Raw genomic sequence first — 14,707 nt, 5'->3', positions numbered from 1 at the left:
GCCTCGGGCCGCCGCAGCCTCCTTCGCCGCCGCCACAAGATCCCTCGCTTGCCTGAAAGGAGTCCGCCGCGAGATCAAAGCACAACAGAGCAAATATGGAACGAGCACGGGCGCAAGCCGCAGGGGCGGACAGGGACAGGCGCAAGGAAGGAGCCATCGGGGATGGGGAAGGAGGAGTTGGACTAGAGACGTTTTGGTCTTTCTTCACAACAACTTTAATGACTTTTAGTCCCTTGAACCAAATAGGGTTAGTCCCTCGAACCAAACAGGCCCTAAAAAGATCAGAAAAAAGATTGCAGAGGGGTTTGTCATAAATCCAGGCATCGATCAAAGGGTTGTCTTGCCATCTCTGAGTTTCGCTTGCCTACCTTGGAGTTATATGTCTCTAATTTTCAGGAGGCCTGACGACATGGCTGAATCAGTTTGCCTGTGACTCACAACACAAATAGATTTGCCATTAAGATATTTGACGTGAATGATTTGTTGCCAAAGCCCATCCTCATTATCTAGCTTCCACCACCACTTGCAGAGCAAGCTAATGTTCATTTTCCTAATATCCTTAATACCAAGCCCACCTTTTTTCTTATGTTTACAAATTTTTGTCCATTTGATCAGATAATATTTCTTCCTAGTACCCTCTCCCTACCAGAAGAAACTTCTTCTAATTTTGTCCAATCTGGAAACAATGGTTTTAGGTAGAAGGTAAATGGACATATGGTATATGGGAGCATTGTTTAAGCTGGAATTAATCAAAGTTGATCTACCAGCTACGGACATAGTCCCACCTTTCCATGTGTCTTGGCACTTTTCTCAACTAAATTTGCTTTGTCCATAACTAATTAGCTCCTCTATTTATTTACTACAGCAACCATTCTGGCTTCTGGTGCCCACCACTGAAACACGTCTCTTCCCGCCTATAAATACATGGTCTGTTTCTCTGTAGGATCTCAAAGCTACCGGTACTACTCCACTACCTAACATCCAGCAAGTAGCCTTTAACCCTGCAAGGCATAGTACATATCATCAGAGAAACTCACAGATAGACCGACACGGACCACACTGCCTGCACATTCGAAGATGATAGGTGAACTGGATTCAGATGTTGTACGCTACTTCAGAGGCAAGAGCATCCTGATCACTGGTTCAACGGGCTTCCTGGGGAAAGGTACGGTACCTCTTCATGCATGAACTCGTCCAGCTAGTACTCCTTAATTTCAGTGTGTGCACGCAGTGTGTCTGCACAATGCATGCATGGCTGATCATCTCAGTGGGGATGCTTGCTTGCTGCCTTTTGGTCTCTTCGTAGTTCTTGTGGAGAAGATACTGAGGGTTCAGCCGGATGTCAAGAAGCTCTTCCTCCTTATTCGAGCCGCCGATGTCGAGTCTGCAAAGCAGAGGCTTGAGAATAAGGTGAACACAAAATATTTCTCTGTTCTTCCTTCCATCTTAGTTTCTGAAGTTGTATCCAATGGCCCACTCTGAACTTTTTCCATCACATGCACATATGTTTATGGAAACCATTTCTACAAAAAAAAAAAAGGCAGACCGAGTGCCGGAGGCTCCCACAAACCATTTCTACATAAAAGAACAGAACAATCATTTTTTCCGAAGTGTCGTCAAGAGCTTTGCTGAAATATATTAGTAGGAGAAATAAAAATTATACAGAAAAGTTACATACCCCAAGCAAAAAAAAAAAAGACAACCAACAACAGACCACTATCATGGAAAAAACTTGCTCCGACAACAGAGGAAAATTGTGTATGAATCTTTTAAGTATGCAAATTTGATGTCCTCTCTATCTTTACTACTGTGATCGTGCATATCTAGCAATGAACAACTCATGCAAGATGCATGCGCCACCCAAATCTTGCTCACCCAATATTAATAAAGGAAAGAAGAGTACATTACACACATTTGTTCTTTTATCTGAAGAGCAATTAAACGATTTGTTTTGTAGCTATGTCTAGCCATCCATTACCCTGCCTATCACCCATTCAGCAAAATATGGCCTCCAATCCGACTTCAATTTAAGATGACCTGTTGTCAAGCAGAAATACGTAACTGTGTGGCTATACTGTGCAGTAACGATCATCAATTACATAATGACAAGAACAATATACTTCAGTATGTTCTCTACTCGTGCAAATATGCAACGAAAGCAGAAAAGATCCCTTTAGTAGAAGAAGACAATGAGTGGTCCTAAGAGGTGGCAGTTGCGGCAAAAGCTTTTGATAAATGAATAGGCATAGCACTGATATGGAAGTAAGAGACAAAGTGATCCCTTGCAATAGCTGAGGGGGACCGAGTTCTTAATAAGTGGAGCGAAATCTGAAAATAATCTTGCACGGCCCCAACTCTGCAGGTTTGATGAGTCGAATGTGTCCTGATGGATTTGCTAGCTGCATTCAATCTGAAATATGTTTTCTTCTGACAAAATTTGAATGTTTGAAGCAAGACTTAAAGTACTATATACCTATTAACTGTTGCGTTTCACTAAATAATTTCGGTCTTATGGTAATCTTTCAATGCAAACTCTGTTTTTTTAACGGAATATGCAAACTCTGTTTCGTTATCGCTAGGTGACAGGAAGGGAGATCTTTCAAATTTTGAAAGAAAAGCATGGCAATGGGTTTGAAAGTTTCATCCAAGAAAAAGTATGCCCTTTGCCAGGAGACGTCATGTATGAGAACTTGGGCCTAGGCCCTGCCAAACTGAGAGAACTATGCAAAGAAATAGACATCATTGTCAACGGAGCTGCGACTACAAATTTCTATGAAAGGTCAGAGCTTATTTCTGTTAACATATTATATCAGATGGCATATTGTGGAAGCATTTGGTTAATTATTTGGCCAAACTCCAGGTATGATGTAGCTTTCGATACAAATGTCATGGGAGCCAAGCACATATGTGAGTTTGCAAAGAGGTGCAGTAACCTCAAGATGCTGCTACATGTTTCAACAGGTAGGAAGCAACAGTCCCGTGTTCCATGTGTGGCCAAATCTGGACCATCCATTTTCTTCAATTAAGGGGTATAATATAAGTATCACTAAAAGAATTATTAGCAATCTGAATCCATATAATTACATTATTCGTTGAGCAGCTTATGTAGCCGGTGAACAAGAAGGGATAGTGATAGAGAAGCCATTCCATTTGGGTGAAACTCTAAGGGAAGGGACACACCTGGACATCGAATCCGAACTAAATCTGATAAAAGAGACCAGGAGAGAACTGAAAGCCAACCCTTGTTCAGAAAAGGCTGAGAGAAGAACCATGAAGGAGCTTGGCCTCAAGAGGTGAGTGAGAACTAGAGAACTCATTGCTAGAAAAGTACATCTGTCCTGTTTATGCATCTTAATTTGCTGCTACCTACTAATACTGTCCAAATAATCACAAGCACATGACATGTCTCTGTCAATGATGAAGGGCAAGGGAGTTCGGGTGGCCAAACACCTATGTGTTCACCAAAGCGATGGGGGAGATGCTGCTGGGGCACCTTCGAGGAGATCTCCCGGTCGTCATCGTCCGGCCTAGCATCATAACCAGCATCCTGAACGAGCCGTTGCCTGGATGGATGGAAGGGATCAGGTACGTACGTGGCCAAAAAGACAGCAAGTTCACCAGTTGCAGACATCCAATAATTCTCCATTAATTTTGTTGATTTCTTCATTGGCTCATGCATGCATGCCTCATGGCAGCATATATATGCAGTATGATGCACAATTGCACAATGAAAATGTTCGCCTTCTGCAGGACAATTGACTCGTTCATCGTCGGTTACGCCAAGCAGGCTTTGTCAATCTTCTTAGTTGATCTCAACTTGATAATGGACGTGGTGAGTTTCGAAATTAAACACAGATCAAATTTAGAGAAGGGTTTTTGCTACGATACTCCAAAATGATTGAGCCGTCCATTAATTACAGGGTTTTGCTACGATACTAACCGGCAGGGGACGCGCTGTTGCTCCTACATACGTTTCTCTGACACAGATTCCGGGGGACATGGTGGTGAACGGCATGATGGTGGCCATGGCGGCACACTCGGAGGAGCAGGCGCAGCAGCTGAGCATCTACCACCTGACGTCGTCGACGCGGCAGCCGGCGCCCTACGCCGTCCTCGCGGAGTCGCTCCAGCGCTACTTCCTCCACAACCCGCCGCGCTCCGGCGGGAAGAACAGCGGCGAGCCCGTGCAGCCGCCTAGCAGGATGCGCTTCTTTCGCACCCTCCCCAGGTTCCGCGCCTACATGGCCGTCAACTTCAGGCTTCCCCTCGAGGTTTTTCGCCTGCTGAACATTGCCGTGTGCGGCGCTTTCTCCCGGCGCCACGACGAGCTCAGCCGCACGTACAGATACGTCATGCATATTGCAGAGCTGTATGCGCCATACTCCTTGTTCAAAGGATGGTAAGGAATTGAACCAGCCGATCAAAGCCTTCTCCTTCTTTACATTTTCTGCATTTTGGGATGCATGCATGGCCGCTGACGACGTACCGGTCTTTGGGTTTGGTCGAAATGAAGCTTCGATGACTCCAACACGGCGAGGCTGAGGGCGGCGATGATGGCAAACAACAACGGGCAAGACAGGAAATATGACGGCTTTGGTTTCGATCCCAAGTGCATAGACTGGGACGACTACTTCTACAGGGTTCACATCCCCGGTGTTATCAAGTACCTGTGTGATTAGTACTTTGTAGAGAGAGAGAGAGAGAGCCACATGTATCTCGTGTGTTTTAATACACAAGTACTGCGTATGTCAGTGTGCGGGTGTTGTGCTGAAAATGTTACTAAGCCAGAGTCTAGAGAGCTGCATTTTTCAGATTCTTTCCCTATTATATTTTTCATTGTAACATTTGGATGTTTTTAAATGGAAATATTTTAAGAAAAAAATATTTGTTTGATTGTGTATTGGCCTCTCTCTCTTCCCCCTGGCTAGCAACTGTATTCATTGACAGAAATTCTATTTAGCTATCATCAATAAATTACATATTAAAGCTATTGTTGTCCCTCTTCCTTTCTCCGCACTCCTATCCCACTATTCTGCAACTGTTGGTGATGCCAAATCAAGGTACCTTTCAATCTTTTCTCTTGGTTGGTGAGTCGCACTACTAATGAATAGATTTTTTTGGAGGCGGCCGAATCCGATTTTTGGAAGTCAGGAAGGAGTCTGCCTTGAGAACAACACCTACATTAATAGATATTTTCGGAGACGGGTGCCTGTCTTCGAAAATAGATTAAAAAACAAAAAAAATTGTGGACAAGCCCGCCAAGTCGATCCACAGGCCATCGAGCCCATCACCGCCAAGTTAGTGCTTCATGTTGAGCTCATCCTAGGGTGTTCCTAGGAACTTTTAGAGCTAATCTACCAAGGTGCATTGCAAAGAGAGTGCTCATGTGAATCTATAAGTCATTGATGGCTAGGTGGTCCTCATCCAAGTGATGTCTTTGGGTTGCTCTAGGCTTTGCATGTCCAACATATATCCATAACTCACCAATGCTTGACCAACAAGTGGTGGTAAGTAAGGTTGGCGTGGAGGTCTTGGAACCCTTCTTGCTGCTAACGTCTTCTCCTTATTTACCACAAAAGCAAGGGGCATACTAGAGCTCTACTAGCTCCACCGAAGCAATGGTGGTGACAGCTTGCGATTAGGGATATGATTGGGGTGTCCTCCTTGGCTTCGTCCTATTTCCTTTCCCTTCCCTCTTCTTCCCCTTCTTCCTTCAAGTGTTCTTAGAGAGAGAGAGAGGGTGTGGGGAGATGAGAGTGGGAGAGGTGTAGTGAAAGTGAGTGATGTGCTTAGGTGTGGAGATGTGGGACACTGGCTGATGAGTGGGACCAAAGGGAAGTGGAGTTTGATAGCTCAACTCTGCATGGTCCATGTTCTAGTGGACTATCTAGTATCCCTATTGGACTATTCGTCTAAGCTCGACGCTAACTAATTGGCAAAGTAAATGCTGGACCATCCATTGGTCGTTGCCGAACTATCCGCCACTCCACAACAATGCCAGATTAAAAACTTTTGACAAATGGTATTCGATCATCTACTCCTAGATTTTCTTTAATCATCTTAGCTAAATGATTCTTATACTTTGTAAGATACTAAACTCAAGCGATAAATTTGGCTTTGTAGATGTGGAGGTATTCTTCCGATTACAGCAGATGCTACAAAACTAACCCGACTGGTTTCTGGAACTGGCATGTCTGATTTGTGTTTGTTTTACCATTGTTGAAAGCATTGGTAAAAATATGGCTTGCAATAAGTGCATTGAAAGTGCCATCTGGAGGTACCTAGGGCCATAGGCCCCAGAAGTATAAGGGGAGGGGTTCAAAACCGTTACCTATTCGCATAAGGCCACCCGCTTTATTTATACGAGAGGATCACAACCGATTGAGCGATCCATCTATCCAATTATAAAAACACATGTATATATCTTCGCTTTTTATCTTCTACCGAGCTTTTCCAACCCTGTTTCTGTCCAACACGTCTCTTGATGAGATTTTCTAGCTTTCTAGGTGGCCTTGCCGATCTTAGGGCCCCACTATGCATATCCCTGATGGGTCTTCCTAGGATGCGTTCGTGGGTTTTTTAGGTGAAGCGGAAGCATTGAATTGGCCTGATTGACTTGCTAGTCGACCTTGTCGTTTAGACCTATCTTCGTTTTGTATCTAGGTCGTATGCATCCTCGGGTGATGTTTCCCCTACCAGTGTGTTGATTGAGCATCAACACATTTTTTGGCGACTCTGCTAAGGATGAAAGAAAGTTAAACTACTAAGATGGTCAACAGAAAGCCTTTGGTCGATCGACTCCCAAAGGAGATTCTTAAGATGCTGGAGGAGCGGGTGAAGGCCCGAGAAGTTGTATGTCCTTTTTGCTAATAATATGGCATTACAAAATCTTCCTAAAACTCCAACAAGGAGTCAGTAGGCTGATATGTACAAGTACTTTAGAAATCAGCAATTGGGAAACTTGTAAATTACGTGTGGAATAAGTTTTCAACTTAGATAGGAGGAGGTCCATCCCCATGAGACATCTTGCTCTAGGCGGTTAAGCCTAAATATGTGAGCACGAGGCTCCGATACCAATTAAAAGGATCAAGATGCCCAAGAGGGGGGGGGGGGGGGGTGAATTGGGCTAATTCTAAATTTCTTTGCAATAATTAAGTCCTATGGTTAGCCCAATTAACCCCTTATGCCTAAAAAGTGTTTCTAGTTGTTCAAACGCACAAAAGACTTGCAACCTAAGTTCCAATCCTACTCTAGCATGGCAATTCTAAGAATGTAAAGACATAAATTGAATTGCGCAAAGTAAATGCTCAAAGGAAATGCTCAAAGTAAATAGAGAGGAAAGAACGCGGTGATGTTTTGCCGAGGTATCGGAGAGTCGCCACTCCCCACTAGTCCTCGTTGGAGCACCCGCGCAAGGGTGTAGCTCCCCCTTGATCCGCGCAAGGATCAAGTGCTCTCTACGGGTTGATTCTTCGACACTCCGTCGTGGTGAATCATCCACAACCGCTCACAACTTGAGTTGGGTCACCCACAAGCTCCACCGGGTGATCACCGAACTCCCAATCACCACCAAGCCATCTAGGTGATGGCGATCACCAAGAGTAACAAGCACGAACTCTCACTTGACCACGACAAGCCTAATGAGAAGGTGGATGCACACTTTGCTACTCTTGATCTTCACTAATGAGGGCTCTCTTTGGGATTCTCAAATCTCAATCACCTCACTAGGACCTTGCTCTTCTTGGCACTCTCTAAGGTGTTTCTCAGCTGTTGGAATGAGCAAAAGTATCCCCACACACGAGTGGAGGTGGTATTTATAACATGGGCTGAAAAACAAACCGTTATGTGCCTCTGCGGGGTGACCGAATGCTCTGGTCATGTTGACTAGACGCTTCGGTTAGTATACCCTGAACTCTAGTGTTTACAGTGTGATCGAACGCTGGCCAGTGTCCGGTCGTGATTTTCCCTCTCTGGAACCTTACTGGAGTCGACCGAACGCTGCTTCTCAGCGTCCGGTCACTTGACCTCTCAGCGTCCGGTCCAACTAGACGCAATCACCTTGGTCAAATGAACTAATCGGACCTTGAGCCAGCGTCCGGTCACACCGGAGCCAGCGTCCGATCAGTATTTGACCCTCCATTCACTTGTTGTGGAGCTACCTAGTGCTAGTTTTAACAAGTGTGCACCACACCTAACTCACTAGACTCACCTAGGTCAAGCTACCCCTTCATACCCCCCTTAATAGTATGGCCAAAGGAAAAATAAAGTCCTAAACTACTCTAAGTGTCTTTCCAACTCTAATCGACACTTAGAACTAGTCCATCCTTAACCTTGTCGTCCATCCTTTGAAAACCAAAATGATTTCCATCGTAGGGGCATGACCACCTCGATTGCCCAATCGATCTCCATTACCATGACCTAACTTAAATGCCTCTAAAAACACATGTTAGTCATAGTAATCTTGTATTATCATTAATCACCGAAACCCTACTAGGGGCCTAGATGCTTTCAATCTTCCCCTTTTTAGTGATTGATGACAATACTACCTCAAGTATGTGAAAGAGATGAGGTTTTTAACATGCTTGGATCATATAAGCTTTTGTCAATAAGAACAAAAGGGTTAGGCGAGCTTATATGAACCAAGCCAACATGTTGTACTCAAAAGATATGAAATAAGCATGAGTACAAGTAATAAAGCTCATTTGCATCGGAGTAAAGCACGGAAGCAAGGACAAATGAGCATTGCACAAGTGATATGACATATAAATAATTCAAAGTAGAGAGCACACATGTCATATATCACGATCACGTAGATATCACTATCACACATATAGTTCAATGCATGAAAGTAAACACACGATGAATGCATAATAGTGTATCACACATAAAAACTCCAAATGTAATATATAAGCTAATATAATAACTAAGCTCCCCCTAAATAGTCGCTCCCCCTAAGACTATCATACTCGAACCCTCTCCCCCTTTGGCGTCAAACACCAAAACCTAAGGGTCGGTCGGCGGGGCTGCAGTGGACGAGCCAGGTGCTGAAGAACGAGGAGCAAGCTGAAACTGAGTGCCATCATCATCAGACCCTGAGCTCTGAGCAGTCTGACCCTCTATAGCTAGAAGTGATGCTGTAGTAGTCTAGGTCGGATCAGGAACTAGAGCTACTATAGACTGAGCTGGTATGACTATAGTAGGCTCTGATGATGCCACTGAAGAAGGGAGCGTCTCTGTAGTCCCGGTAATAGGTACAACTGTAGAAGGACCTGGGACATGTAGATATGGAGGAGTGGGCATCCCTGTCAACTCACTGAATGAAGCACCAAGGCTCCTGGACACGGTGGTCTCTGATACAAGCAGCGAAGACGTCCTAGCCGGTGTGAAGCCTATCTGAAAAGGTGTGAACTGCGGGGCTAGTGCTGGCGAAGCAAAGTACTGGGACACCTGCTCTGTAGGAGAAGTAAACGGCGATGGTGGTTGTCCCTGACTCTGAAGCCCACTGGGCTGTAATGCTGGAGTCGTGGAAGTAGTGGCTGCCTGACCAAGCTGGGGTGAAGGCTGTGGCGGTGGAGCCCCAATAGCTATCACTACATGCTACATAAATCCAAGGAGCTGCTGCTTCATGAGTATCTATTGCTGATGCATGGCCTGCTGCTGCTGCTGCTATAGAGCTTGAGTCTGCTGCTAAATAGCTAGCTACTGCTGCTGGATCGCCTATTGCTGCTGCTGGAACTCATCCTGCCGAGTCTGGAACTGTGCAAACGTAGCAGCTGTCTCCTGAGCCTGGTGTGCTTGGTCCTGCCTCATCTGCTCAAGGATAGCAAGGAGTGCGGGGTCTGTCTGCGAGGCAGGTGGCACTGAGCTAGAACTGCCGGCCTCATGATCATGTCGCTGTGGAGGCATCCGAGGAACGGGCTGGTAGTCATCATCAGAACTATCACAGGGGTCGCTCATGACTACACCCTCCTGCTGAGCAAGCTCCTCCTCCTTAGTAGCTACAATGCCCCTGATAATATCATCCTGCTAGGCTATAGACTCTAGCACCTCAGGACATCGACGCGGCTGACTGGGTGCTGTAGGTGTACTATGCCTGATCATCTATGTCATGTTATAGGTAGGACACTCTGTGGTGGCACCACTATACTCAGCAAGCATCTCTGGCGGCCTCACTATGACTGCCCTATGGATAAGCCATGTGATCCAGTGAGCATAAGGTAGCTGCCTGTGTCCTCTGAAGCCCTCAGCTATAGTGTCCTCCATCTCTGACAGAATAAGATCCCAAATATCAAAGACTGTCTGCTGCATCAGAGAGTTGATCAGCCACAACTGTATACATGTCAAGCCCTCTCTGTATCCCATCCTAGGAAGCAGTGTCCTCCTCATAACAGCCTCAAGTATGCGAGTAGTGGGATTTAGGTCACTGGGGTTCCTGCGTGATCCCTCTCCAAAGGGCTCAATGAAGCAGTGGCGAACCAAGTCCGTAGGGGGCACATTGCCTCCATGAGGACATCTAGGGGTGCTGTCTGGCCATAGCACACCTCGTGAAGTCTGACTGGCTGCTCCTGAAGCCTCAGTATCTCCCTAACCCTATGGCTTGTCAGGCGGTAGTCTCTTCCTCAGAATGCGAAGTGAATATATCTATGCTGCGGGTCAATCCAGAGGGAAGCATAGAACTACCAAACCTAAGATGGAACATATAGTCTGGTCCGTCCAATCAAACCTGATAGCCCCAATAGATATGTAAGGTAGGGGCGGATGTGCTCTCCAGCTGTTGCAACTATAGAGTCAATGTGGCACACCCTCTGAGATCTGAAAACTGCCCCACTGTTGAGATAGGCATTGTAGAAATCCTCCTGCAGTGGAGTGTAGAAGCCCTCTGAAGCTCTCTCATCCCTCCTCGGCGGAAACCATACCTCAAAATCAACAAATCTCAGCTGCTGAACCTGCTTGGCCGTGGCGGCCCTCAAGTCAAGATGGGTCACTGGAGGTGGACCCTGTGGTCTGGACGGTGGACGAGAACCCCTCCACTGTGTGTCAGCCCTCGGTGTGACTGGGGCACGGGTACGACCAGAGCGGTGAAGCTGTGGCTGAGGTGCCTGCTCTATCTCCTCACCCTGCTAGCCCTCCTAAGTCTGCGCTGTCGGCTCTGCTGGTGGGGGCTGTTACTGTGGCTCCTGCTGTGACTCCCCCTGAGGCTGAGGCTCCTCAATGGCAAGACGTCGTCCTTGCATCATGACAGTCCCAGGTGGACCACCATGAAGACGCTCAATACGCTCAAGTCTACCCTGTGCTTCTGGTGACAGATGATCTACAATAACAACTCCACTGCGAGTACCTCCTCTCTCGGCACGCTCTGCGGCCTCTGCAACTGCAGCTGCTCTGGCTATCTCTACATCAGGGTACTTCCGCTTCTTTGATGCAATCTTCTTCATTGCCTTGCCTTTAGGATCTGCAGGCAAGCGAGGTGGATGCCTCGGATCCTCATCTCCTAGACCACCTCCAACATTCTTTGTGCAAGCCATCTGATGAATCAAAGAAGAATCAACTGCCTCTATCAAAGATCAACTGCCACTGATACTTTCGAGGCTTGGCCTCGATCCGTACTCGCGAGCTTGGCCCTGAGTTAACTGACAACTGCCACACGATCTCAACGGCACCGACTCGCTGCACGATGGAATAGAAGGATATACAAATAAATACAATATATCTAATAGATGCAAAACCCTAGGAAGCAAGCAATTTAGATACGAAATTGAAACGACAGGCTTTCTACCTGATGAACCAGTGACCCGAGGAGAAAAGAGATGACGCGTGGGGAACCACCGAAACGCGAGGCTAGGGTTTGCAGTGGTGGATCGATGATCTGATATGGTGAATCGATGGCCCTAGATAGCAATGGGTGCTAGGGCACTGCAGCGCTTGCAATGAGGGTGCTGAGCTCGGTCTAGGGCGACACTGCTGCGGAGGATCTTGGCGGCGAGCTGAGCAGCGGTGGCGCGTAGGGCAGCTGGCGGCGGCGTTGGAGCAGCGGTGGCACGCGAGGCAGCTGGCGATGGCGCTGGAGCAGGGGCAGTGGCGGCACGCGGGCGGGGCAGCGGATTCGGCGACTTGCGGTGACGCACGGGCAAGCGGCGGTGCGGAGCTCGGGCGGCGAATCCGGTGAGTTGGCGACTAGGGCAGGGATGGCGGCGTGGAGGCGTTGGAGCGGCAATATCGGCATGGTGTGGAGATGGGGTAGGGTAAGACGACGCACAAATTAGGTTATAAGGTGACCCCCATGACTCAGAGAAGGAAACGGGAAAAGAGATCTGATGCTGCACGTTTTCTACTGACTGGACGCTCTGGTGGTAGCGACCGGACGCTACCACCCAATGTCCGGTCGATTCTAGAGAGGTCCAAATCCTCTGGAATCGCGACTAGACACATCCGGTGGACACCGTCCGGACGCAGCCAGAGTCCGGTCACCTAGCCTTGATGTCTTCATCATCGACCGGACGCTAAAGCTCCTTCTGACCGGATGCTGGAAAAACACTGTTTCAGCGTCCGGTCACTCCTTCGGCAGCAGGTTCACCTCCTGTGAACTGACCGGACGCTGGACATCAGAGTCTGGTGCAGCGTCCGGTCACTCCTTCAACAAATCTTCAAAGTCCTTCGCGCTGCCTGTTCTCAATCAAGTCCCAACTCCAATAAGATCCAAATAAACACCAATTGGTACTGATATGAGTGACCTCTCTCAAACCCTCAAGTTTTTCAAAATATTTTGCCTTAGGCTATAATTCTTTTTAAGAAAATAGGCAATAAGAGGGCAATTTGAAGACAAATGACAAACAACAATCATGCATATGCAATGCAATACTTGAAAGTAAATCTAGTTGCTTGTCAAGTTTGATCTAAGGTTAAGCTTCTTCACACGCTTTTCGGCGGTTATCTTAACCATGTTAGACAAGCGCTATATGCATTATAAAGCATTAAACATGTTGTATATTACAATGCAATGCAAGAGACAACACAAGCTCAATTTTTAGTGAAGTTGCTAAAATCAAGCACATTTAGTTCATTCCGTAATCTATAAAATGTTGCCTCATCTAGCGGTTTAGTGAAGATATCCGCCAATTGATTCTCGGTTCTTACACCTTCTAGTGATATATCATTTTTAGCAACATGATCTCTAAGAAAGTGATGACGGATATCTATGTGCTTGGTGCGAGAGTGTTGTACCGGATTGTTTGCAAGTTTTACCGCACTTTCATTGTCGCACAAAAAAGGTACTTTATCTAGAACTACACCATAGTCTAGCAAAGTTTGTTTCATGTAAAGTATTTGTGCACAACAAGCACCCGCGGCAATGTATTCCGCTTCGGTGGTGGACAAAGCCACACTATTTTGTTTATTGGAGGACCAAGACACAAGTGATCTACCAAGCAAATGGCACCCTCTGGATGTGCTTTTTCTATCAACTTTGCACCCGGCATAATCCGAATCGGAATAGCCAATTAATTCAAATCTAGCTCCTTTGGGATACCAAAGGCCAATGCTTGGTGTGTGCTTAAGATACCTAAGGATTCTTTTTACGGCAATTAAATGAGTTTCCTTATGATTAGCTTGAAACCTAGCACACATACACACACTAAACATGATGTCGGGCCTAGATGCGGTCAAATATAACAAGCTACCAATCATAGAGCGGTAGAGAGTTTGATCAACCGGGTTATCTCCCTCATCTAGGTCGAGATGTCCATTGGTTGGCATTGGAGTCTTGATTGGCTTACATTCATCCATCTTGAATCTCTTGAGAAGATCATTAGTATATTTCTCTTGAGAGATGAAGATCCCTTCTCTCATTTGCTTGACTTGAAAACCAAGAAAGAATGTAAGCTCTCCAATCAGTGACATCTCGAACTCCTTCGACATCAATTCACCAAATTCTTTGCATGAATCTTCATTTGATGATCCAAAGATAATATCATCAACATACACTTGACAAATGAAGATATGCCCATCAAGCTTCTTGGTGAATAGTGTGGTGTCGACCTTCCCAATGATGAAGCCCTTCTCAATGAGGAAGTCCCGAAGGCACTCATACCAAGCTCTTGGGGCTTGCTTAAGCCTATATAGTGCCTTGGACAACCTATAAACATGATTAGGATATCTAGGGTCTTCAAACCCGGGAGGTTGATCAACATAGACTAGTTCATTAATAAAGGCATTTAGAAATGCACTTTTCACATCCATTTGATAAAGTTTTATTTTATGATGTGATGCATATGCAAGGAGGATACGGATGGCTTCTAATCTTGCAACCGGTGCAAAGGTCTCTCCAAAATCCAAACCTTCAACTTGAGAGAACCCCTTTGCAACTAGTCTTGCCTTGTTCCTCACAACAACACCTTGATCATCTTGCTTGTTTTGGAACACCCACTTTGTTCCAATGTGTTGATGCAAAAGTGGATCTGCAAACACAAAGGGCTAATACCCGAATCGATATCCAAAGCATGCCAGTCGATTTGACCTGTTAATCGACAAGGATGAAGATACGAGCACTTTGGTCTTGACAACAGCGATACGCCCGGAAGTCACGGCCAAGAGGTACTCACACGGAACTCGAGAATCACCGAAGGTCGCACTGAAGCGATGCAACTCGCCGAATCAATGAGAACTCGTAAAAAGAAAAAAAAATATGCAAATTGACGAAGTCGCCGAAAAG

The 14,707-nt window shown here is 46.1% G+C and overlaps 1 protein-coding gene across 1 annotated transcript; it reads left to right on the top strand.

Annotated features, from left to right (window-relative positions):
• The first annotated feature begins 968 nt into the window (after positions 1–968).
• Positions 969–4,857, top strand: LOC136487533 (fatty acyl-CoA reductase 1-like). Its single transcript, XM_066484653.1, has 9 exons — positions 969–1,165; positions 1,307–1,410; positions 2,580–2,779; positions 2,861–2,961; positions 3,101–3,293; positions 3,424–3,585; positions 3,751–3,832; positions 3,987–4,399; positions 4,514–4,857. Exons 1-9 carry the CDS (start codon positions 1,078–1,080, stop codon positions 4,677–4,679), a joined length of 1,509 nt encoding a protein of 502 aa, XP_066340750.1. The 5' UTR covers positions 969–1,077; the 3' UTR covers positions 4,680–4,857.
• Positions 4,858–14,707: the final 9,850 nt, after the last annotated feature.

This window comes from Miscanthus floridulus, chromosome 10 (genome assembly GCF_019320115.1).
Source record: "Miscanthus floridulus cultivar M001 chromosome 10, ASM1932011v1, whole genome shotgun sequence".
Classification (NCBI taxonomy): Eukaryota; Viridiplantae; Streptophyta; class Magnoliopsida; order Poales; family Poaceae; genus Miscanthus; species Miscanthus floridulus.
Note: the sequence above shows the minus strand (reverse complement) of the source record. Positions and strands in the feature narration are given on the sequence as shown.

What these genes read in the sequence shown, in the direction of transcription:
- LOC136487533 (XM_066484653.1), top strand. Translation starts at nt 1,078, where the DNA reads ATGATAGGTGAACTGGATTCAGATGTTGTACGCTACTTCAGAGGCAAG. An exon ending in GCTGCTACATGTTTCAACAG is followed by an intron (nt 2,962 to 3,100) that starts GTAGGAAGCAAC and finishes TTCGTTGAGCAG; the next exon opens with CTTATGTAGCCGGTGAACAA. An exon ending in AAGGAGCTTGGCCTCAAGAG is followed by an intron (nt 3,294 to 3,423) that starts GTGAGTGAGAAC and finishes TCAATGATGAAG; the next exon opens with GGCAAGGGAGTTCGGGTGGC.